This window comes from Ceratotherium simum, chromosome 19, assembly GCF_057802395.1.
Source record: "Ceratotherium simum simum isolate JZ-2026a chromosome 19, ASM5780239v1, whole genome shotgun sequence".
Taxonomy (NCBI): Eukaryota; Metazoa; Chordata; class Mammalia; order Perissodactyla; family Rhinocerotidae; genus Ceratotherium; species Ceratotherium simum.
Genome location: NC_141918.1, coordinates 557,811 through 583,827, shown reverse-complemented (window position 1 = coordinate 583,827; position 26,017 = coordinate 557,811). Strand labels below are relative to the sequence as shown.

The following is a 26,017-nucleotide window of genomic DNA, read 5'->3' as shown; positions in this document are numbered from 1 at the left end:
GATCCCGGGCATGCACCGACGCACCGCTTCTCCAGCCATCCTGAGGCGGCGTCCCACATACAGCAACTAGAAGGATGTGCAACTATGACATACAACTATCTGCTGGGGCTTTGGGGAAAAAAAGGAGGAGGATTGGCAATGGATGTTAGCTCAGAGTCAGTCTTCCTCAGCAAAAAGAGGAGGATTAGCATGGACGTTAGCTCAGGGCTGATCTTCCTCACAAAAAAAAAAAGTACACAGGACCTCTCTGTCCTATCCTCACAACTTTCTGTGAATCTACTTTCAAAATAAGAAGTTCTTTTAAAAATTAATCTTCTTATAGTTCATATCACAAGATTAAACAGTCTGCTAGGTGACAGCAAGCTAATCCTTAATAAATATTAGTGGATATTAGCATATTTCCCCTACCAGGTAACCTATATGCTGTAACATGTGTCTCCTGGACTCAAATCCTCAACCCAAGCCACCGCTGTTTAGTCAGAATCTGAGACACTTTGAAAATGACCCCATGTGTGAGGGAGTGGTCCACATGGCACCCTCAAATCATGTAATGGAGGTGGGCATCTTCTCCACCAATGAGTACAGCAAGCCCTGCGGACATCTAAATTCAACCACAAAAGTGCCCATGTTGAAACAGCAATTGCTGCACATATTAAATGTCTTAATGTCACAGAGCTGAAAGTATCAGGAAATCTAGCTTCTAGACTGACCCTACCATAAGACTGTGTGAGCCTCACCAGATCATGTCACTTCTCTCAGATTCTTCTTCCATCAAATGAGGAGACAGATCTGGACAACCTGTAAGACCCTCTCCAGCACCAAAACCCTCTAATACGTGCTGACGGTCTCCTCAGACCCTCCACTTCTCTGACCATTAGGACATGCTCAAGTCTGATCCCAAAGTTTTCTGACTGATGCCAAAAAGATGTACCTGAAGAGAGGCGTAGGTAAGAGACACTTGAAAGGAAGGGAACTGCTAGGGTAGCTTCTGGAGGGTAGGAACAAGACAAGGAACTCCTCACAAAAATTAGCTCGGGGTCCAGAAACTAAAATGCACACTTCTGAAGGACTGACAATAGCAGATCAAACGACTCAGTCAAGTCAAAGGAATGATGTGGCACAAAGATTCTGAGTGCACTATGAATTTTAAGAGACTAGGATATTCAGTTCTTAGCTGAAATCTTTTTTACTTTTCAAAATCAAATTTAATTTCAAAAACTCTAGAACATTAATCCAAAAGGCCTGTTTTCCACTGGCTCACAGGTGCAACAAATACAGCAACTATATATATATATTGTCAATGTGAAAATACATGAACATAGTTCTACTAAGTTGCAGTGCCACACAGAAGAGTGGGCCATCACAAAGGATGATAACCAACAGCGAGAGTCTGGAGGAACCATTCCTTCACCCTGCTCATGCCATCTTCCATCCCACTAGCATGAATGATTCCTACAACAGATCAGATACTATATTAGACAGAACAAACATGAAAATCAATAAAAGAGAACTCCTGTCTTTGAGGAACTCACAGTCTAATTAGTAAGGCAGTCATATTTTTAAAAACTACACTGATCACAGTTTGGAAAGATGAAATAAATTCTGGAAATTGATGGTGGTGATGGTTGCACAACATGAATGTACTTGATACCACTGAACTATACACTCAAAAATGGTTAAAATGGTAAATTTTACGTTATGTATATCTTACCACAACAAAAACAAAAGGGAAGCCACCTGACACTGACCAATAAGTGCTGCAGTGCAGGCGTGCATCAGGCCACAGAGGAGCGGAGGGTGGCGGGCCGACCTCTGTCAGCTGGCGGGCTGAAAGATACAATCCTAAAACCAACTCCTCCCTCCCTTGTTCACCGCACATGGGACTAAGAACTTGAGGTCTTTCCCCAAAAAAGCAGTCTTCTTTTAAGCAGAGGCCAGCAAAAGTATTTTGGAAGCCACATTCACATTCCAGAGAGGATGCCACTGTTTTCTGACCTGTCACAGTTACCTCCACACTTTCTGTTAAGCTGTCATCACAAGCCAGGGGGTTACCAGACGCTGCTTGTAGAGTGCTTCAAGGACAGGGACTGTGCACACAAAGGTGTGCTCTTCTGCAAACAACAAACGCTCCAGACAAAGCCTGACAGCAAAGCAAAACAACCCAGGCAACAGCTGGGCAGCAACGCCAGAAAGGTAAGGAGCGTTCTGGAAGGCTATAAAAAGCAGTGAGGCGCTGGCAACCCTTCCCTAACCTTTCCACAACAAGTAACTCAAGAGAAAGTAGATGCAACTGTATGAACAAACGAACAATTCAAAGCAGACTGCTTCTGAATCACAGCGTCAGTGACACCCACAGTATGTTATGTGGGACTCCAAGAGAGACTGCAAGCCTCAGAGCTACTGAGTTCTCTCTTTCTCTTTCTTGTCCCCACCCCAACACTGGCTTCAGGGTGAGACAAGGCTGAGACACTGCAGCCAGCTGCAGCTAGCAGAGACCACAAGATTATTTAGTTTGGTGGTCCCCATGCTGGCTATGCACCTGAATCACCAGAGAAGCTGCTGTAAAAACAGAGACTGTCCCAAAAAATCTGATCTTGTTAAGTCGAGGGTGCCAGGGAGCTCCACGGAGCTGTCACCTGGAGAGGTAAGTAAGCAGCTGAGTCTCCCCACTAGAGAGTTCAAAGAACAAGTCAGGGTCCGCCCCCGGTTCCACACCTTTTCCAGTACCCAGCACAGCCTCTCAGTGGAACAGACAGAAACTAAAGATGCCTGGCTGTGGGCACATAGCAGCACTTCTCAAAATGCGGTCTGGAAAACAAACAGAATTTCCTAGAGTGCCTTTTAAATTGCAAGTTCTTAGATCCCATACCAGCAATAGTGACTTGCAATCTAGGGGTAGGGCCTGGACTGTGCATCTTGAACAAGCTCCCCATCAGTTGATTCTTAGAAACACAGATGTTTGAGAATGACTGGTAGGTTCTAACAACTAGAGCCTCAGGTGGTAAACTCAGTTGCACATGCCACTCTGGAAGGGAAGGCAGGTTTCCATTTGCCACTGAGGAAAGAGGAAACAGGGGTGCAGTTATCACGTAGCAGGACTCTCTCAGTGACTCCATCCTTCCTTCGGATTCTCAGAGGAACACGAGCACACTTGGGTCACCCAGAGGTCTGGAACTCTGGGCCACGGACTGCCCACAGGGAAAGAGCTGGTGTGGCTAGAACCCTCCTGGCCCTCAGGAGCCGGTTATTCAAACACCAACATTCTTTTAAAGAACCTCTAAAATTGCCTTCTAGTAAACTGGAATACAACATTAAAATCATAAATGCAAGAACATTTGCAACTAAATCTGGTAAACACATACAATGGAACATTATTCAGCCTTAAAAAGGAAAGAAACTGACACATGCTACAACATGGATAAATCTTGAGGACATTATGCTCAGTGAAATAAGCCAGTCACAGAAAGACAAATACTGTACGATTCCATTTACATAAGGTACCTGGCATAGTGAAATTCATAGAGACAGAAAGTCGAATGGTGGCTGCCAGGGGCTGGGGAGAGGAAGGAATGGAGAGTGAGTGTTTAATGGGTATGAGTTTCAGATGAAGAATTCTGGAGATAGACAGTGGTGATGGTTGCACAACAATGTGAGTATATTTAATACCACTGAACTGTACACTTAAAAATACTTAAGACAGTAAATGTCATGTTATGTATATTTTACCACAATAAAAGAATTGAAAAAAAAATTTGTAAATTTTTGGGAGAGCCAAGGATGCTAATCAAGACACAGATACATAGAGATAAGGCACCTAGAGAAATACTGCAAAAAAATGAAAATACAAGCAATGTCTAATTTTTAAAACAAATTATCTTGCCAAGGTATATTTGTAAGATGATTATCAAATTGGAGCACATTTCCCCGTCTGACCTATAACGTACCTGATGTCCAACAGCCCTGTAAAACACATGTCTATGGAGAGGTGTCACAACTAAAATAAAGCTCTTCCCTCTGAGGGGAGGGCTTGGTGCTCCAGGGAGGCAAGTGAGAAATGATGGGGAAGGGTTGGGAGAGGTAGAAGGGATGGTGATTCTTCTCAAAGGAAGAAGTACAATCCTGAAAGCAGCAAAGAACTGCTCACATTCAGCACAAGCGTATATATTACGTGTATGTATAAGTAGCACACAGAAAGTCAGTCTTCTTACTAAATTTCACTAATTTTAAGAGGGCTTAAAAATAATAATCATCGAGTTGCTTTGCAATTTAATTAAACTACCATTGTAAAAACTACCTAAATCTATGAAGATTCAGGAACTTACTAGGCTCCACCATCATAAACTGCACAATAAAGCAGGTAAAAAATAAGAATAAAAACCTAGAAATTTTCCTAAATCAAAATAATTACTTGTCATAAAAAATCCTGATGGTGAAAAGCAATACTTGAAGTTCAAAAGCAATTTAAGTAATCCAGAAAGGTTAACAGTACAATAAATGACTCTCATTCTATAACTGAAAACGGTTCAGCTGTAGACATGCCAAGCAGCCCACCACATGTGCTTTACCTGCCGGGTTCTTCTCCTGACCCAGGGGAAAGGGTGATGAAAAAATGCCACTCTGCTTGTCTACACAGTCACTACAAATCAAAGCTCTGATAAGGCCTATAGTTTTTAACACATTGTCCTTCAGTAGTAATACAAGGATAATTCCATATTTTTTCTAGAAACAAAATGGGATTTCAAAACACTCTCCTGAAACTAAATATTTTCCCTTCCCTGAGATTTATAGTAAGAATGGTCACTGCATTGGGAAAATAAAAATATGGTCTATAATGGTGAACTATTTAAATAATAAGTATATTTCCTCCATAGTCATTATTCCCTGCTAAAAGAAAAGGAGTTCAATAATAAACAATAGACACTCCTTGAATGCTGTGCAGGAGAAAAGGAAAGATAAAACCAGAGACCAAGGCTGGGTCCACGTGTGTTTCTTATATTCCTTTGATTATACTGACCCCTGGTGGCCCTTGAAGGACTCTTTTTTTTTTTTTTTTTTTTTTAATTAAAGGGGCCTCTTTTTCCTTAGCTGTGCGCCTTGACATTACATCACCTGGGGGAATCCTCTCGTAGTGTGAACGTACACCAAATCATCACATTGGACACTTTAAATATCTTACAATTTTATTTGTCAACTATACCTCAATAAAGCTGGGGGGGGGGGACATACCACCCATAATAAGTACCTGATCAATATACTTGTCTTCAAAAAGATAAAGATGTTTATAGAACATGGAAAAGGGGGAAATTATATTTAGTTCATATAGACAAATGACTCTTATGTAGCTCTCATACATACATTTAATAAATACTGACTTGCACCTCTATGCAAGCACTTGCTGGGTCCCAGGGACACAGGGGTGAGCAAGCCCTTATAAAGACTAGAATCTGCTAGGTTCCACCAATTAAAAATGACAGGGATGGGGGCCAGCCTGGTGGCACAAGCGGTTAAGTGCACGCACTCCGCTGCGGTGGCCCAGGGTTCGCAGGTTCAGATCCCAGGCGCGCACCGACGCGCTGCTTGGCAAGCCACGCTGTGGCGGCGACCCATATAAAGTGGAGGAAGATGGGCACGGATGTGAGCCCAGGGCCAGTCTTCCTCAGCAAAAAAAGAGGAGGATTGGCAGATGTTAGCACCGGGCTGATCTCCTCACAAAAAAAAAAAAAATGACAGGGATGAACCAAGAGCACAGAGTGCTACGCGAATATCACAGGGGGCTGGGCTATTTTAGACAATGCCGGAAGGATCAAGGCAAGTAGCCAGAATAACAGGAGAAAAACAGCGCTCCACGCAGAGGGAACAGCATGAGAAGGCTCCAGGATAAGGCAGACTGGTGAGTTTAAGAAACTTAAAGGATATAATATGTTTAAAGCATAGAGTTCAAGGGTAAGGGTGGCACTTTACACGGCTAAAGAGGTGGGCAAGGGCCAGATCTTATGAAGACTTCTAATTTTTTAAGCACCTAAATTTCCTTAAGAGCATTATCTTTTTTTTCCTATCAAAGCAATACGACAGATCAAGTTCACAAACCACTACATGAGAAATCCTACAATCTCACATCTACATCTTCCACAGTCTTTCTCCACTATTCTATTCTCCTCTCTCCTCTGGTATTTATTCTCTGTACCAATCATAGAACACATTAGTTTCTTGGAGGCTGCCACTAGCTGGGACTGCCCTGCCTGGTCATTGTGCAGAGGTGGCCTCTGAATGGACCAACGATAGACACCTGACCCAATGACCCATCCATAGGCTGCCAGCCACCCACGCAGAGGCTTGCTGGTGGGGCTCTGAGGACGATGGTTATTTAGCTGAGCCAATGTGCCAGTCCAGATTTGGACTAGAGAATACCTTACAGGTTGGAGAAGAGTGAGAGGAGAGTGGAGCAGACTATGAGAGACAGAAGGAGCATCTGGCCCCAAAGCATTGGCACTCATCCTTACAGTAAACCCTCTCTATCCCAAGGTGGTGTGAGTGCGACTCCATCCTTGGAGGCACCTGATGGGCCTCACTGACTCAACGCCATACGATTCCTCTGCTATTGCACTGCCTTGGGTTTTTCAGTCACCCTTGTGTCATATAACTTTTGTCATATTATTCATGTCACCACAACAATGGTCTCTGAAGACAGAGACCACATTGAGCTTCCTTGTATCCATCACAGCACTATAAGCCCTCAACACATACTTGATGGAGGACGGATGGATGGATGAATGGACAGACAGACAGACGGACAAATAAACAACTGATTCCTGGAGAATTTATAATGAAATCGAAAAGTGGGAACTGAGACTAAAATCTTAACTCCTCAAAGCTCACAATATGCTTCCTAATCTTCAGCTCAATCACTCTCCACATGCTCCAGTAACCCTAAACTTCTCCCAAGTCCCCAGACACGCGCAAGTGTCTTCCCTTCTCCCTGCTCTACACAAACCCTTCTTCTCCTAAGTCTCAGGAACATCTACTCTCCCCTCCTTCTCTAGAAGCCCAAAAGTCTGGCTTCCCCAGAGTTCATCACCTCCTGCTCCAGGCTTCCATAACTCCTTGTACATGCCTCCACCCTTTCTCATTTCCTATCTGTCTCCCCCTCTGTAGCACAACCTCTCTATGAGACTAGCATGCTCTTCATCTTTATGCAGATGCTCAAAAGACATGTACTGACTGAGGGGGACTAGCTCTGATTTTAGGATGTGGTCCCAAAAAATACTAACTAAAGGAAAAATTTCTTTTTAATTTATTAAGTGCTTGGTACCTCTATCTTACCTCAGGTCTTATGCTAATGAATGATTATTCCTCCTTAATAAAGCAGTTCTCAACTGGAGGGAAGAGGTTATTTTCCCCCAGGGGACAGACTTTTTTTTTTTTAGTAAGGAAGACTGTCCCTGAGCTAACATCTGGGCCCATCTTCCTCTATTTTGTATGTAAGTCAAGTACAGCATGACTTGATAAGCGGTGCATAGGTCCGTGCGCGGGATTCGAACCTGTGAACCCCGGGCTGCCAAAGTGGAGCATGCACCCTTAACTGCTACGCCACCGGGCAGGCGAAGGGACAGACATTTTTGATTGTCACAACTTGGAGGGAAGGAGAGCTGCTCCTGGCATCCAGTGGGCAGAGGCCAGAGAGGCTGCTACACATCCTACAACACACAAGACAGCAGCCACGACATCGGATTTTTGTCCGAAATGTCAACAGTGAGAAGCCCTGCTCTGACAGAATCTTTTTTAAAGCTCTTATTTGTGAATTTATATATATTTTAATAAATTCCACAGAAAAACTGGGAAAATATTCAGTGAATCTTCAAAGCTCACAGTGCTGCACAGGAGAAACCTGAGGCAGACCAACGGGGCACTTCAACGCCCTGCACTGTCAGGTCTCAGAGCTCAGGAGCAAGGAGCAAACAAAGGGAGCAGGGGCGGCGGGGGGGGGGGGGGGGGGGGGGGAGGGGCTGGGGAACAGAAGACCCATGCGTCTCAAGTCACTGCACTTTTTAAACAAAGATAACGTCGGTTACTCCAATCTCATCAGGAGTCATTATTCTGAGACATAAAAGTTTGCCAAATAATAGCTATGTACTCATTTCTTAGTTTTAAAATACTCAATGTACGCAATAAATAAGTAAAATAAACATCATTTAACCAGTTTTATACCAAAATGTGAAGTGTTTTAACCTTCAAACATTATATTATAGAAAAAAACAGCAATGATTAAAACTCGAATATGTTATAATGTATGCTAACCCATAGATAAACATAGTAAATTAAAAATAAACCACTTAATTTGTCTAGATGCTCAGATTCATGTTTTTCTGTTGATTGAATAAATGACTTTGGAGATATTTCCCCATCTGACCTATTTAAATCCTTTTAACATTCCCCTTAAAAATGTATTTATACTCACATCCACTTGAACTTGAATGGACCAGTCACCAAGTATTGGATGGGAAGATAATTGAAAAGTTTTGGAAACAACTCCCAGATCACTTCGTTCTGACAACCATTGCTGGATCAGATTTGACTTGGGGTCCTGCAATGAAACCACACACATTAACTCTGCAAAGACCGCCCACGTGCACGTGTGTCCTATCTGTTATGAGTGACGCCCCGCAGCATTCCCAGGCACATCCAGAACATGGCACAGAGACAGTGTTTGGAAAATGTCAGCTCTAGACTACTAAAGAAGACAAATATAAATTTCTTCTTTTCTCAGCTTCTCCTGAGAATATCTTTATTCTGTTCCACCTTTTAATTTTTGGTACCATATTTCCTTCTACATGGAAAACACTACAACATGTACATCACCAAACCTGTGTTGTTATTGTTAAAAGAAAATTGCACTGTAGAGATAACAGGCCCCATTATTATTAAAGTGTTAAAGGCCCACTAGTGTCAGGCACTCTGCCTTATCATTACAACTCATACATCATTCAGTCATTACAACTCTCCTTCAGGGGAGGATTTCCTCACGTTACAGTTGAGAAAACTGATGCTGAGAGAAGTTAGGTAAGCACTCAACTGTAAGTAACTGGCATGGTCAATGTTACAGCACCAATACATGATGGAATCCAGGGTTCAAACCCATGTGTCTTTTAATTCAACAAAAGTGTATCGGGGGGCCAGCCCCATGGCCTAGTGGTTAAGTTTGGCATGCTCTGCTTCGGCGGCTTGGGTTCAGATCTCAGGCACAGACCTACACCACTCATCAGTGGCCATGCTGTGGCAGCATCCCACATACAAAATGGAGGAAGATGGGCACAGATGTTAGCTCAGGACGAATTTCCTCAGCAAAAAAAAAGTGTATTACAGAGAACAGATTGGTGATTACCAGAGGGGAAGGGGGTGGGGAAGGGCAAAAAAGGTAAAGGGGAACATGTGTACCATGACAGATGAAACTAGACTTTTGGTGGTGAAACTCATGTAGTCTATACAGAAGTCGAAATATAATGATGTACACTTGAAATTTATATAATGTTATAAACCAGTATAACCTCAATTAAAAAAGGAAAAAAAGTGAATCATAGAGATGTTAAAGCAAGGCAACAAAAAACACTTCAGTCTTCCTGTACTCTCCCAGACAACGATCCCTTCACGAAACGTTCATCCAAGCCAACCCAGCAGTCACCCCAGGTTCCTCTCACGTTGTCAGCTCTGTCAATTCTGTCTCTTTAGTATGTCTTTAATTGGCCTCCTTCTTTCCATCCTCACATCCTGTTTTCTCACGTCCACACAATGTCCTATTTTCTAACTATTGCAACTCCTCTCCGTCCTCTGGTCTTGCCCCTCCAGTACATCTTCCCCACTGCCAACAGTGTTATCCATCTGGGACTGAGGCCAAGTGGCTGAAATGCTTGGCACAGTCCCTGGCATAGAATATGCAGTGAATAAACACTGGCTATGATCATTATCCTAGACCACTAGGTAACGATCACTTTTGTTTGCCTGCAGAATGAGGTCTACACTCCTTTGCCTACACTCCTCTTGCCTGCTTAGTAATCTGACTCCATCCACATTTCTAAGTTCACCTTCCTCCAACAGATTTATTTGCAATTCACCCCAAAAGCCATCTAGCCTCTGGAATTGCTGCACAGAATGCCCTCCCTTCTTGGTCCAACAGGGAAGATAAGCTCCCACTTCTGGCATTCCAAATATGCCTCCAGCAGGCAGAAGTGACCCCTTCCTGGAGAGGCCCTAACACACCTCAGTTCACCACTCCTGAAGACATGTTACTGTTTAAGACACTCATGAGTTATATGGGGGGTTTTGTTCCCAACTAGATTGTGAACTCCTGAGAGTGGGGATCAAATATTTCCCTTTGTCTTGTTCTTTATCCTTTTACTAGAGGTAGTGGGTTAGCCCAGTTATTAGAAATGAGAAGAAACCTCTCTTACCAAGTGGGAGAGAATGAGTCAAAGGTAAGTACAACGCTGAGAACTGAGTAGTGGGTAGTCTAGTAAGCCAGAAACTAACTGTTCATACCAAAGACCAAAAGCAAGTCAAAACCAAGCAGGTCACTGTCCTTGGCAAACCCCTGGGACAGGGGCTGTAACCAGCAGTGGGCTCCACTGCGCCTGCCACAGCAGGATGCGTGGGAGGGCTACAGAGGTTAAAGAATCAAAACAAAGGAAGAAGTACAAACACCTAATAAATATATGCTATCTAATAATTAAAGGAATGCAAAGGAAAACAATGAAATACCATTTTTCTTCTGTCATATTGAGAAAAATAAAAAATAATAACAATAATTCCCAGTGTTATTTAAAATGTAGGGAAAGGAATGCTCATACTCTGCTGGTGTGTGGTTCTGATGAGGATGCACATTTCTCCCAGGTGCTGCCATGGCCCTGCACACAAAGGAAGTCCGAACCGAAGGCTTTGATGACTTTGCAGCTGGAAGATCGGGAAGGCTGGGAATGAACAAGATGACTTCCTCTGGTTTCCCAAGCCTGTCTTGGCCCTAGGCCTTTCACCAACAAGGAAGACACAGAGAATGCAGAAACACTAGAAGGTTTCACAGAGCACATCAGGATTTGAATGGGCCATGCATGGGGGCATCACAGCAGAGCCCCACATGTGCACATGGTCATCTGCCAGTGGGACGCATACAGGACAGCCACATACAATGCAAACAAGTGCCCTTGTCGTAGCCAGAAGAGCCACGTGCCAGAGACGCTGGACATGTGGGCCCTTGTGCCCTCCAGGTCACCTCCAGATGGCTCTGGAGTGCACCAGGTGCCTCAGCACAGACTGCCCCAGCTGGAGAACTTGTCTGCAAGGAGTGTTTCTGCCACCCCTGGAGTCCTGAACTACGCAGAAGGTATCTGTCCAGCATGGAAAATCAGAGGAGTCAGATCACTTACAGAAGGTGGCCCTCTCACCTGGCCAGGGCTGAGGTTCTGGGTTTGTCACCATGGCCCCAGGCCAAAGTGTCAAGGGCACAATCACAGGATATATGCCCAAGCCAACAATACTTGTTCCCACACAAGGTCATTCACCTGTACCAAGAAGAAAAGTCAGGGTAGCGGCTGCCATGCTAGCTGCCAGCACTTATTTCCTCCAGACAGGCTGGAGGAGGCCAGAATTAGAGCAGAGGTAGGGCATGTTTTTGAGGCAGGCAAAAGGAATACTACCCAATGCTCCCCCAAAAAGACACTGAACATCCCTGAATATGGTGTGACAGTCAATATTTTAGCTACGTCCTGCAGTCATTCTTGGCTGGGCAAGACCAGTCCCAAAAAGTTGGCCTCTCAGCTCTCAGATGCACTTCTCCACATTAGCCTGCAGGTGGTGCTGTGCTGGGAAGTACAAGTGTCCACGGTAGGAGCTCTTGTTTCACTAAATCCCACTTTTTTCTGGGAAGTTTTGCCAAGAAACCAACTACTCCACACTGAAAGATGCAGGAAACATCACAGTCTGGTGTCTTCAGGTGGAGGAATACAGCACCGTGGGTATTTGCGTCAGTGCTCCGACCTGACCTGGCCTCCGCAAGTCATGAGGCAGGAGGCAGCTGCACCTGAGCTCACGTCCTAGCCTCGCTGCCCAGACACAGAGAGCGGAACGCAGCCACCCCCTATTCCCTGCTCCCAAACACTTCAGGTTCCAGGTGGAACTTCAGTCTAAACTCCTCTCCCCTGGCCAAGAGGGCCACACATTGGCCAGGCGACTGGTATCCCTCAGGACCAGAGGTAGCAGAGGAAGGGCTCTCAGCACTTCTGAGAAGTGGCAGATGTGGCATGTCAAGTCCAAAACTGGAGAGAACAGCCCAAGGGATCTATAAATCACAGGTTTCAAAGACAGATACTAAAGCAGAATTATAGAGAGGCAAATTAAAACAATGCACAGACCAGCTGCCCAAATCAGCAGGGTCAGTTCCGGGTTAACGCCTAGAACACACCGTCTACCCAGCACTGACCTTCGTTCACCTGAGGAGGAAGGAGGCAGACTGCAGGTAAACAGCCACAGACTGGTAGACATCTACTACTAGACCCTCCATCTGACACGTCGCTTCTGGCATGCAGTAAGCTCTCAGCACATGTGGATAAATGATGAAGGACGGTGTGAAGGGAGTCCCTAAAACCCTGCCCGCAGAGTTACAAGAATTGAGAAATGCTACTCACTATGTCAACCTGCTTCACAGACATCCCAAGAAACAGCAAGGTTAGAAACTCACAAAACTGCACTCTCTGAAGAGACACTAGCTCAGCGCAAGAGCTGTGCACTGGCAGCCGCTGCTGCTGCTGTGTGTGCTGCAGCGCGTCTGGGCTTGAAGTCACAGGCAGACGTGTCTGTCTGCTGGACTTTGTTTGTTTGCTGGCTTAATTTATAACAAAGAAACTAAGGAGAACAGGAAGACACTGCACTAAAAAGCCTGAGTTTGCCTTCCGTTCCGTGTTCTTCATCAGAACATCTGGGGTAACTGATGTCTTAGGACTAGGGGTTCCCAGGGCCAGCGACTTGCAGTCTAAAATCAAGAGAGTCCCAGGCAAACTGGGATGAGGTGGCCGCCCTATTTCCATGTCACGATCAAACATCTAGTATTCTCCTCAGCTTAAATGCAGAAACCAGGGCCAGCCACATCGCAGCCGTCTTCACCTTCGTTCTCACAAGAAAGCACTCAGCCTGCTAGCCAGAGTGTGCACGCAGCAGAGGCCGAACGACCCTGCCAGAGGAACTCCTGTAAGAACGACAGCTAATGCTCAGTGAGCATGTGCTGTGCGCCAGGCACGGCTCTAGACACTTGACTGCAATTATCTCACTTAATCCTCAGAAAAACCTCCGTGAGGTATGATTATTATTACGCAGTTTACAAATAAGGAAACTGAGGCTCAGAGAGGTTAATTAATTTCCTCAAGGTCCCACAGCTAGCCTCTATTCTTCTTAGAGCAGACAGTGATCCTTTAAAGATGTTAAATCACATCATGCCTCTCCTCAGAATTCTCCAGTGAATTCTCATTTCACTCAGAGTAAAATCCAAAGTCCGTATCATGGCCAAGAAGACCCTATATGTCCCCTCCTCCAACTCACCTGTATCTGACCTCTTCTCACTTGTCCCCTCACTTCCTGGGCTCCAGTGCACTGCCAGCTTGTTGTTCCCCCAATGCACCTAACAAGCTCCCACCTCGGGGCCTTTGCACATGCTGTCCCCTCTGTTTGTATGGGCTCATTCTTTTATTTCCTTTAGGTCTCTGCTCAAATAGGCCTTCCCTAACAACCCTCCAGAAAATAGCAAACACAAATACTCCCTCTCTCTCTGTCTCACACACACACACTCCCCAAGCCCTTTATATACATATTTGTGTGTTTGTTTATTGTCTGTCTCCCCACTATCCACTGAAATATAAGCTCAACATGAGCAATGACTTAATCTGTTCTGTGTACTGCCCTATCCTAGTACCTGGAACACAGAAGTTCAACACGTGCTTGACAAATGAACTAGTCCATGAAGAAGCCAGGACTGAACCCACAAAGACCAACTCTGGGGCCTGAGCTCTCAACCCACTGCTCCAGCACCTCCCCTTCTTCAGGGAGGACCCCACGCTGCGAGGGAGGCCTACCACAGTGAATCCCGAGACACTCCAGCACAGCAACGTGAGCAGAGCTTGCAGGGAGCTCCAGTAAGGGGCTTGGACGCCTCCTTTCCCTTCTATCTGGCACTCACCTTAATTCGAATGTTTGAAGAGGTTTTGTACGGTTTAAAATCTGAGAAGAGTGTAACTACACGAAACTTCACGTCTTGCTTTGGCTTGTATAGGGACTTGTCCGTTTGAATGAAGACAGTCATTCTCTTAGTCTCAAATGATAAGCGTGTGCTATTCGAGAATAAAATCTCATCCTGGGCACGTCCAGTTACACGTAGCTCATAAATCTCATCTGCACTGTTCAGAGGTAGCTGGAAAAACAAGAGATCAGACATAAAGGTCTCATTATTTGACCTCAAAAAAGTCTTTAATTTTAAGTTAGAATAGAAAATTTAAATACATAGTATTATCAAAAATAATTGCTGAAAAATTTGCTCCTCCAAAGCACCGAAGTTAAACAATTTGTTTTCCCTGTTTTAACATGCTGTGGGTCACTCTCAGATTAAATCGCAGGGTTCCCAGGACGCAGGATGCACACCCCTCAGCTCTCTCGGCAGCAGGCACCTCCTCACTGCCTACTCCAAGTGCAAGTCCCTCCTCCTGACAGGAGTCAGGGGTCAGAAGGCCCAGCTCCGTTTGACGTCATCTTCCACACCCGCCCCCCTGGGGCAGCCACTGGGAGAAAGGCACGTTTGTGTGAGACTGGCTTTCCTGCTCTGCTCTCTCAAGCTCTTTCCTACGATGCACTCTCTCCCCGCATCTTGCTCATCACCTGTCACAGCCCTGGTAAAGAGGATGGCACTGCTACTTGTACTATTTCTATTATAAACAGAAATCTTGCCTTCTTGCGTCAATAGAGAGGCCTTCCTCAGCAGTCTACGTGCACTGTGCCATTTTACCCCACACGACCCTTCAGGGGGTGCTCTTACCAACATCATTTTACGAACAAGGAAACTGGGGCTTGGAGGCGTTAAGGAAGTTGTGCCAGGTCACTAGCTGAGATTCAAACCCAAGATGAGCTATATTACTCTTAAGAGACTTTGTGTGGTGGTTTTAAAATACATCTAGGGCCGGCTCTGTGGCTTGGCGGTTAAGTGCTCGCGCTCTGATGCTGGCGACCCGGGTTCGGATCCCGGAAGCGCCCCGAGGCACCACTTCTCCCTCCAACACGAGGCCGGGTCCCACGTACAGCAACTAGAAGGATGTGAACCTATGACATACAACTGTCTGCTGGGGCTTTGGGGGGAAAAAACTGAATAAATAAAATCTTTAAAATACATCCAAAAATTCTCTGACCCTCCTCCCTTCAAAAGGGACCCAAAAGATAGAGCCTAATTCCCCAGACTTAGTACTTGCTTCTCAAGAATAGAACGAGGCTGCATTGTAAAAAGGAAGGTTGCTGGCTGGTTCTCTCTCTGGATTCCTCTCTAGGGGAAGCCAGCTGCCACGGGACGACGTCACTCAGGAGGCCTGTGGAGAAGCCCACATCGGGGGGAACTGAGGCCTCCCACCACACCCACCACCAACTTGCCAGCCACGTGAATGAACAACCTCACAAAGGACCCCCAGCCCTAGCGAAGCCTTCAGAGGACTGCAGCTCTGGCTGACATCCGTATTGCGTCCTCATAAGACCCCAAATCAGAACTCCTGACTGTGTGGTTCCCAAATTGCTGACCCACAGGTACCGTGAGAAGCAATAAAAGCTTACTGCTGTATTACACCAAGGTTTGAGGATAACAGGTTACACAACAATCAATAACTAGTACAACCGACTTTTAGTTCATTTTCAGATTAATAAACCTGTCTGAAACTACATTCTGACTCCTTTTTGCAAATAAGGTTTGTCCACAGAAAGTTCAGAGGGGATTTTCCAGTAATAGCAGCCACGATAAAGCTAGCAACATGGATAAGAATATGAAGGAAATGTAATAAACCACCAATAAAATGGTCAGCAGGAAATATTTAGGGAGAAAAGTACTGATGTCTGCAACTTACTTGGAAATGCATTTTAAAAATAACAAGAATTAATTGATGAAGAGATGGGTAGATGGATAGCAATGTGACAGCAAGTATGGTAAAATGTTGATAAATTCCAAGTGGTGGTTATAGCAGTGTTCACTATGAAATTCTTTCAATTTTTTTGTATATTTGAAAATTGCATAATAACATATTAGGAAAAACAATCAGTACCATCACCTTCAAATGACCTCTAGTGCCAATTTTTGCTTTTCTTCGACAAATAGATATTTTTTATTGAGCACCTTCTACCTCCAGGTTGTTCTAAGTGCTTGGGATACAACGTGAACCAAAGACGTGCAGCCCGTGGGGCTGAGGGTCCAGTGTGGAACTTGCATTCTTATATTCTATTTTCTCAAGTGAGACTTCAGTCTTCAGATTCTTTTAAACAGATTCCTTAATACTATAAGCAGGAAAATATACATGGCAGGAAATTATGTTTATATATGGCAGAGATTTATAAATATTTCATGTTTACGAATATGATATTTGATGAGATTGCTCTTCATGATGTGGATATAGTTTGGTCATTTTTAGTGGCACAGAGGCCCCAGAACAGAAAGGAGATTGAGGACTTATGTCAAATCCATGAGGCAGAGGAGTGACACTGAACAGGCCTAGTAATAGTGAGGTGTGGCCAAAGAGTGAGAGACTCAGAGTTAACACAGATGTGTCCAGCACAGCGACCCTGTCCCTCCTCCACCCTCCTTCAGGGTGGGACACTGCCTCAAGGGGAGCGGACTATCTTCCTGTCATTTCAGCATCCCTAACTAATTTGTTTTTTCAACTTTCCCCTGTTAGAAACCTTGCCTCCCCACCTGTCAAACTTAGGCGATTTGTGTCGTCAAAGCCTCAGGGCTGACCCCGTGCTGGACAGTCAGAGCAGACAGTGTGGACTGGGCATTATCAGCAGTCCTGGGGTACCTCTACGAATCATGGGGTGTCAGCAAATGGCCTGGGGTGTCACCCTGGACTCTGGGGGTCAGGATGGACCTTGGCCCTCCATTGTTAACAGCAGAGGGACATAATGAGAACGCAATTGGAGGAAGTACTGTGGATTTTAAGCAATCTTTATGCAAGTTTCTCTCCGTGCCAGACCTAGAACAGGCTGTAACCTGTTTCCCACAGTGAAGAGGACTTCAGAAAGTTACAAAATCTCCTGAATCTCTGCTGGTCCATTGCCATCTGCCTTCTCAGGGCCACAATTACTGAAAACGGTTCCCATAATCGGTAATAAAGAGGTTCCCTGATAAGAGACTTCCATATCTCTTATACAGAACCGATTACTTAACTCACAGAGATTTTGGACTCTTAGGTGTCACGCTGAAGGCACAGGGCTGGAGAAAGATGTAGTTGCCACAATTGGAGCCAGTCTGGCAGCAGGACAAGAGTCTGGGAGGGTACAATACTGGCGGGCTTTGATCAACAAAATATCCATCAGCATCTGAGCATGGCTGATTCTCAGTCTGATGCTAAGTCTATTTTGTGCACATATACACACAAACTCTCTAAGTAGATGACAGCTTTCTGCCCAGGCTTCACAAGGAACGCCTGCTCGGAAAGGCCCTTCGTGGACAATAAATGGGTTTCTTGTTCTAACCTCAGCTGTCTAAAGCCATTCCACCTTCTCTGAAAGATCGATTGCCTTAAGGAAACTGAGACAATGCAATAGTATTCATGTACTTTACTTCATTAATAACTCCAATTACAAAAAGTAATGGAAATTTCAAATAATTTTCAAAATAAAATTGAGAAATTTAAGATGATGGTTTCTATTAAAAATATATTAGAAATTATACTTAAAATAAACTTTAAAAACATTTTTAATTTTAAAAACTACTCCCTCAAGTTCGATTTATTTACAAAGAAAATAAAAAATTTTTTCTAGTATATTTTGTACAAAAAATAATCTTTAGGGGCCGGCCCGGTGGCGCAAGCGATTAAGTGTGCGCGCTCCGCTATGGCAGCCTGGTGTTCACCGGTTTGGATCCCGGGCGCACACCGACGCACCGCTTGGCAAGCCATGCTGTGGCGGTGTCCCATATAAAGTGCAGGAAGATGGGCACGGATGTCAGCCCACAGCCAGTCTTCCTCAGCAAAAAAAGAGGAGGATTGGCAGATGTTAGCACAGGGCTGATCGCCTCACAAAAAAAATAATAATAATAATCTTTATATTAAGCATCAATTACGTTTTTTATTTACTTCTTACTGAAGGCTGATTTTAGTGTATCAAAAGTACAAACAATGAACTAATCAGATATTAAAAACACACTTGTTTTAATGCAGTCAAAATATTCATATTTTATAGCAAAAATTTACAAGGACCTTAGAAAATAATTTAAAGTATTACATTTACAAACGCAGGATGTAAGCACACTTTGAAAGTCTGGTCTATTTTAATTGAAAACTCATAAAAATACAGAACTTTCTATTTTTGCCAAGCACTAAGAAATTTTCCCAGACATTTTATGACTAAGTCTTTAAAATTTTGTTTTACTAAAAAGGGATATAGTCCCAAATATAATCTCTAGTAAAGCTTTCAATAAATACTTGCTATATCTACATACATAATAATATGGCATAATATTAAAGAAAAATACAGGATGTTGGAGTTAGTATTTCATATAATTAGGACTTAAAAGAATAATAGGAGCCAAATTTCCAGCTCATGACAGTTCAGACGAGGACAGTCCACGCCAGCATCGCTGGAATAAGCCCAGGTGCCTGTCCCACTACATGCCCTCTCCTCTCGGCTTGTCTACCCTTCCAGCCTGTGCAACTGCAGACTTCTTTGAGGAAACCAGAGGCTTATTGTGCTTTAAGCTGTGATTCCTGAACTTAAACCTCACCCTCTTCTGCTCTAGGACATTATATCATAGAGGATTTATTTTAATCTTCTCATTGGAATACTCTCTCAACAGAGTTATGCACACAGGCACTACTGCCAGCATCTAAGGTTTTAGTTACATTAAAGCAATCTAATGTTTTATTGTCAGTATGATTGGGTTTTTTCCTCCACATCTGTCTGCTCCTACCTTTTTCCCCCACTTTCTAATGTTAGCAGCACTATACTTCTTAGTAAGGAAAATACAAACATAATAGGTAAGAAACACAACAGGTACAGAACATAAGTAATTTTTATAAAGGACTATATTCCCTTAGTAATATTCCATAAGTAATTTTTATAAAGGACTATATTCCCCCAAAATGAATGTGGTTTCTGAATGTGCTTGACAAGTAACCTTCACGAGGTAATGGGGAACCTGGCCCGTCAGGTAACACAGATCCTACATAAGTATGCATCATGTCGTGTCCAAGTCATCGGTCAGCGACTCTCACGAGAGTCTATCAGATCACATCTCTTGTTGGATGCTGCGGTCGACTCTATTGTACACTAAACGTGTGAAGCTCCAAAACAGAACACAGGAATAAAAGGACAGACTTCCTAATCAAAGCCATGGGAAACAGGATTAGTTCACAAACAACATTTACTAGCCAGTTTTATGATTCTCTCAACAAAATAATACGCCCTTCCCACTTTTATAGCTAATTTTACAGCACTTTCTCACCTCATTTTGCCTCCAGGTGCTCCTGTGAAAGAGAAACAGCGTGTTTTCCCCTTTTCCAGGACCAGGACAAGGTGAGGTCAGTGAGGCACTCGCCTCCAGTGCAAAATTTAAGGGAGCGCCAAAAATCTTGGTAATCAAGATAAATAATTTTTTAAATATTTTAAAAATACCAAAACTAATGCAAAAAATTAAATTATGCACCAAAAAAACGCAAAATTTTAAACAAAGACGGGATCAGTATCACTGATGTTTCCTTTGCCTCAGGCTCCCATACAGCTCAGCACGGCTCTGCCCTCTTCAAGGAGAAGGAAACTGAGGCAGGGAATATTAACTCCACACTCACGGCCATCAGGCTCAGGAAGGCAGGAGCAGGACCAAGCCAGCGCAGGTTCCCGCACCCCCCTCAGTGAAGTTCTCCATTTTACAAGAGGAAAACGTCGCCTCTGTTTGAAGAGGCTAACAACCAATCTCCCTGAAGTAATACTATTCTTAAATAATCCGAAGGTGGGACTGAACTCAAGCCAAACTCACAAGAAATGTAAATTGATATAAAAGTCAATAAAATATTTATTTATTTCACTGATGCAATGTATATTTCTGAAACCAAATTTTTTAAATGGATACTTACTGATGGAAGAGTAAGTGTCTTGAAAGAGCCTAAAAGGAGAACAGGGAAGAAAACAGAGTCATAATTTGAATATAATGACATACTACAAAACTCATAAGACTCTCTTAATACTCTGTCAGATGTAGAGGGAACCAGAGACTTACATAATCACAGACTTATTTGGTCAAACCAAAACAATTTTCTTAAAGCCCAGTACACCTGAGATATTGTTACATATCCTTATGCCAAAGAATTAAGGAAAACTGGACCAGACTTAGATGGCTAACAACAGGTGAACCCCCCAAAAATTAGTTAAGCTCTGCTTCTCTTTTCCAGTATCATTTTTGTTGTCAACGTTGCTGCTGCTCTTGTTGCTGTTTCAAGGTTATGCAGGTCTGAGGGACACATCATACAGTGTACAGAAGGAGCCTGAGGTTTATTCTCATGTTGTCATACCTCCATGATAAAGGGAACAAAGGAAGGCATTAGTCATGGCAGGGCTGAGCTGGGACTCATAACTGACTCATTATTATTAGAGTGATGCAGACTTTCTTTCATGTAAAGTTTCTAAATATAGAACTGCTAATTCATCTCACACTAATTTCTCATGAGATCTATTTATTTCAAGGGAAAAAAATGTTTCAAATTAAAAATAAGAGTACTTATCCAAAGTTCCCATTTAAGTGACATGGATTCAGAGGTGGTGACAGGCCCTCAGTTCCTTCATTCATTTAAGAAATATTTATAAAGGGTACCACAATGAACAAGCCAGACACAGCCCCTCTCCTCCTGGAGGCCACATGTGTCCATCCTGTGGGAGCAGACAGGCACCAGAGCACAGCACAGTGCGAAGCAGGGGTCAAGCAAGTGGCCTCTGGAATCAGACCACATTGGTTCCATCCCAAATCAGCCACGTAGTACTCCCATCCTTGAACAAGTTACCTGATTCTCCAGGCTCAGTTTTTTCACTCATAAAATGAGGATGCTAGTAATTGTGGAGTGGAGGTCAACATGAGTCTACCAACAAAAAGAGCTGGGTGAGACAAGACCACAGGCGGGGAGCAGGCAGTAGAAGTGAGGCTGGACCAGATCATGAAAGGCCCTTTACACAGGGTGAGCCCTCGCCAGGACTGTCAGGCTATGCCGTTATCTCAGCATCCGGATTTAGCATTTGTCCTGGATCCTTTTTGGTTTAGCAAAATATTAACATGATGGGTTTAATTTGCACAAGATTTAACTTGGAAATTTTGTAATCGTGTTTTAGAAATATCTCAATTTGTGGAAACAAACTTCTGTTCATTAAGTTCTTATTTTTAATAGGATATACATATTCTACACTGAACTGAAGTGAAATTGAGAAGCCCTGTGTTGTTGCAACAACTAAACCTAGGGAAACACTCAAAAGAACCATGAATAGAAACAATTTACTTGACGAGTTTTGTGTTGTAAACATATTTGTTGAAGAGAAGCACTGTACTCTGCAGGCAAAAAGACAGACCCTGTACAATATTTGAGCTGAAACATTTAAACAGTTAATAGGAAAAAAATTAGAATTGAGAATATCCTACATATAGCAGAATTTGCTCTGATCATAACATGTACCTCAGCCCTCATAGAGAGAGTTTTCTCAATTAAAAATATTATGATAACTATACACCAAAAATGAACAAGTGGAAGTTGAAATTAGAAACAACACCATTTACATTAGCAGTCAAAAAACTAAATACTGAGATATAAATCTAACGAAATGTGTACAAGATCTATATGAGGAAAACTATAAAATTCTGATAAATGAAATCAAAGGGGAACTAAAGAAATGGAGAGATATTCAAAGTTCACGAATAGCGGGCCAGCCCCGTGGCTTAGCGGTTAAGTGCACGCGTTCCGCTACTGGCAGCCCAGGTTCGGAACCCCAGGCGCGTACCGACGCACTGCTTCTCCGGCCATGCTTAGGCTGCATCCCACATACAGCAACTAGAAGGATGTGCAACTATGACATACAACTATCTACCGGGGCTTTGGGGAAAAAAAAAAAGGAAGAGGATTGGCAATAGATGTTAGCTCAGAGCCAGTCTTCCCCAGCGAAAAGAGGAGGATTAGCAAGGATGTTAGCTCAGGGCTGATCTTCCTCACAAAAAACAAAAAAGTTCATGAATAGGGAAACTCAATATTACCATGACATCAGTTCTTCTCAGTTTGACATGTAGATTCAAGGTGATCCTAATCAAAATCCCGGCAAGTTATTTTGTGAAAATCAACAAACTGATTTTAAAGTTTAGAGAAGCAAAAGACCCAGAAGAGCCAACACAATATTGAAGGAGAACAGAGTTTGAGGAATAATGCTACCCAACTTCAAGGCTTACTATAAAGCTACAGGGATCAAGTCAGTGTGGTACGTGCAAAAGAACAGACAAATAGATCAATGGAACAGACAAGAGAGCCCAGAAATAGACCCCCATAAATACGTTCAAATGATCTTTGACAAAGGAGTAAATGAAATACAATGGAGTAAAGATAGTCTCTTCAACAAATGGTGCTGGAACTGGACATCCACATGCAAAAAAATGAATCTAGACACAGATCTTACATCCTTCACAAAAATTAACTCAAAATGGATCATACACCTAAATGTAAAACACAAACCTATAAAACTTGTAGAAGATAACACAGGAGAAAACCTAGGTGACCCTGGGTATAGTGATGCCTTTTTAGATACAACACTGAAGACACAATCCATGAAAGAAGTAATTGATAAGCTAGACTTCATTAAAATTAAAAACTTCTGAGGGCTGGCCTGGTGGTGTAGTGGTTAAGTTCCCACGCTCCACTTCGGCGACTGGGGGTTCATGGGTTCAGAACCCCGGGCACAGACCTATATACCACTTATCAAGCCATGCTGTGGTGGCGTCCTGTACACAAAATAGAGGAAGATTGACACGGATGTTAGCTCAGGGTCAATCTTCCTCAAGCAAAAAGAGGAAGACTGGCGACAGATGTTAGCTCTGGGCTGATCTTCCTCACACACACACACAAAAAAAAAACTTCTGTTCTGCAAAAGACAACGTCAAGAGAATGAGAAGAAAAGCCACAGAATGGGAGGAAATATTTGCAAAAGCCACATCTGATAAAGGACTGTAATATAAAATATACAAAGAATTCTTAAAACTCAACAATAAGAAAACAAACAACTTGATTAAAAAATAGGCCAAGGCAATTAACAGACACCTCACCAAAGAAGATACACAGATGGCAAATAAGTATATAAAAAGATGCTCCACATCATAGGGAAATGCAAATTAAAACAACAATGAGATACTGCTACACACCTATTAGTATGGCTAAAATCCAAAATACTGACAACATCAACTGCTGGCCAGGATGTGGAACAACAGGAACTCTCCTTCACTGCTGGTGGAAGGCAACGGGCAACAGCTACTTTGGAAGAGAGTTGGGCAGTTTCTTATAAAACTAAACACACTCCTACCATACAATCTAGCAGTCATGCTCTTAGGTATTTACTCAAAAGAGCTGAAAACTTATGTCCATACAAAAATCTATACACGGATGTTTACAGCAGCTTTATTCATAATTGCCAAAACTTAGAAGCAACCAAGATGTCCTTCAGTAGGTGAACAGATAAATTGTGGTACATCCAGACAAAGAAATTTTATTCAGCACTAAAAAGAAATGAGCTATCAAGCCATGAAAAGACATGTGGGAACCTTAAATGCATATTACTAAGTGAAAGAAGCCAATCTAAAAAGGCTACATACTGTATGATTCCGACTAAATGACATTCTGGAAAAGGCAAAACTATGGAGACAAAAAATAGATCAGTGGTTGCTGAAAGGTGGCAGGGAGAGACGAATAAGCAGAGCAAAGATGATTTTTTACAGCAGTGAAAAATACTCTGTATGATGTTATAATGATGGATATATGTCATTATACATTTGTCAAAACCACATAGAGTGTACAATACCAACAGTGAATCCCCTAAGGTAAACTATGAACATGATTATAATGTGTAAGTCCAGTTCTTATGATGACTATGGTATGATTATGTTGTGTGATTCTGATGTGTCAATGTTGGTTCATCTTTGGGGGAAAAAAAAAAATGCACCATGCTGGTGAGTGATGTTGATAATGGGTAGGCTATGCATACATAGTGGCGAGGGTAATATGTGAAATTTGCAAAAAAAATGAAGTCTTTTATTTATTCGAACGTCCAAGTTGTCTGACCATTATACATATAATGACCATTGGTCAGACAACTTGAATGTTCAAATAAATTATGGATTATAACCTACTGAGTAAAACAAGAGTCTATGAGTTTGTGCTGCTACATAATTAAATAGATGACTAAATGAGGGAGAAGAAAAAGTTCTTCTTTACCATAGAATTCCAACTAATAAATGTAGAAGGAATCATGTAATTAGAAAATACCACAACTATCATGGTAATAACTGATTCAGGCAATAATCATCAATCTTGTGAGTACAAGCTGGGTGAGTGAGACTCATAAGAAATAATAAACCATTGTTGCTTAAACTACTAAGTTTTGGGGTGGTTCATTCATAGCGATAGATAACTGGAACACTTTTGAAATAAAAAAGGTTACCTAGCAAACCTCTACAGCTGCACAGTCCAGTCCAGTAGCCTCCAGCCACGAGTCTCTATTGGGCAACTGAAATGTGTTGCAAATGTAAAATATACTCCATATTGCTAAGACTTAAAACAGCAAAAAAGAATGTAAACTATCTCACTAACAATTTTCAGGCAGAGTGATGTCAGCATCATGGCAGAGTGAACTGTTCCCTTTGTCTCTTCCCCCTTAAGTTACAACTAAATGGACATTCAATAACCAACAGAGGATTCAAACACAGCACAACAGGACGCCTGAGGGATCCACGCAGCTAGACATCTGAAGGTGGGTAGACTGGATTGGCAGGAAGCCGTGGAACTAGGTGAGCAGCAGCAAGCCAGGTCTCACAGCCTCACACAGCAGCTGGAAGTGACTGCGAGAGGAGGCAGGGGCAGCCTGGCACACGCGAATGCCTTTTGAGGGGTAGCCAGGCCTGCGGGAGCACCCATTCATGCCGTGGCAGACTTACCCTTGGGAATGCTCCCCACCAAGTGGCGGAAGCTCAGACCCCACAAAGGTTCCCCGCCCACCAAGGTCAGTGGCTCAGCCAAACTACTCACAAGCATAGGGCTGCCCCACACCTGCAAAATCCGCCTGCTGAGCACAGAGGCCCTGCACCCATGAGAGCAACCTGCCAAGCAGCTGTGGACAGTCCCTGCAAACGCAGGGCAGCCACCCACACAACTTCCAGCAGATGGGGCGGGATCAGAAATACAGCTCCTGTTCCCCCGAGCAGTGGTAGGTGGAATTGGCAAATGATATCACCACTAATGCACTGGCAAAGGATCATTCATCAAACACTACAAAAAAATTCAGCAACACTTCAGAGCAGAAGGAAAATGATAAGTCTCCAGAAACCAATCCTGAAGTTACAGAAATTGATAATCTAAATGACAGAGAATTTAAAATAGTGGTCATAAAGAAACTCAACAAGTTAAAAGAAAACTCAGAAAGACAGTTCAATTAGCTCAGGAATAAAATTAATAAGCAGAAGGAATTCTTCATCAAAGAGACTGAACCCCTTAAAAAAACTATAGAGAAATTCTAGATATGC

General features: G+C 43.1%; 1 protein-coding gene across 1 annotated transcript in view; it reads right to left on the bottom strand.

Annotated features, from left to right (window-relative positions):
- CD109 (CD109 molecule) overlaps positions 1-26,017 on the bottom strand; it is a 137,867-nt gene that overhangs the window by 91,772 nt on the left and 20,078 nt on the right. Inside the window, exons 3-5 of the mRNA XM_014781068.2 lie at positions 20,343-20,371; positions 14,210-14,440; positions 8,456-8,581 (exon numbers count right to left, since the gene is read on the bottom strand). Of these exons, the coding sequence (XP_014636554.1) occupies positions 8,456-8,581; positions 14,210-14,440; positions 20,343-20,371 (386 nt within the window). The remainder of the gene's footprint in view (positions 1-8,455; positions 8,582-14,209; positions 14,441-20,342; positions 20,372-26,017) is intronic.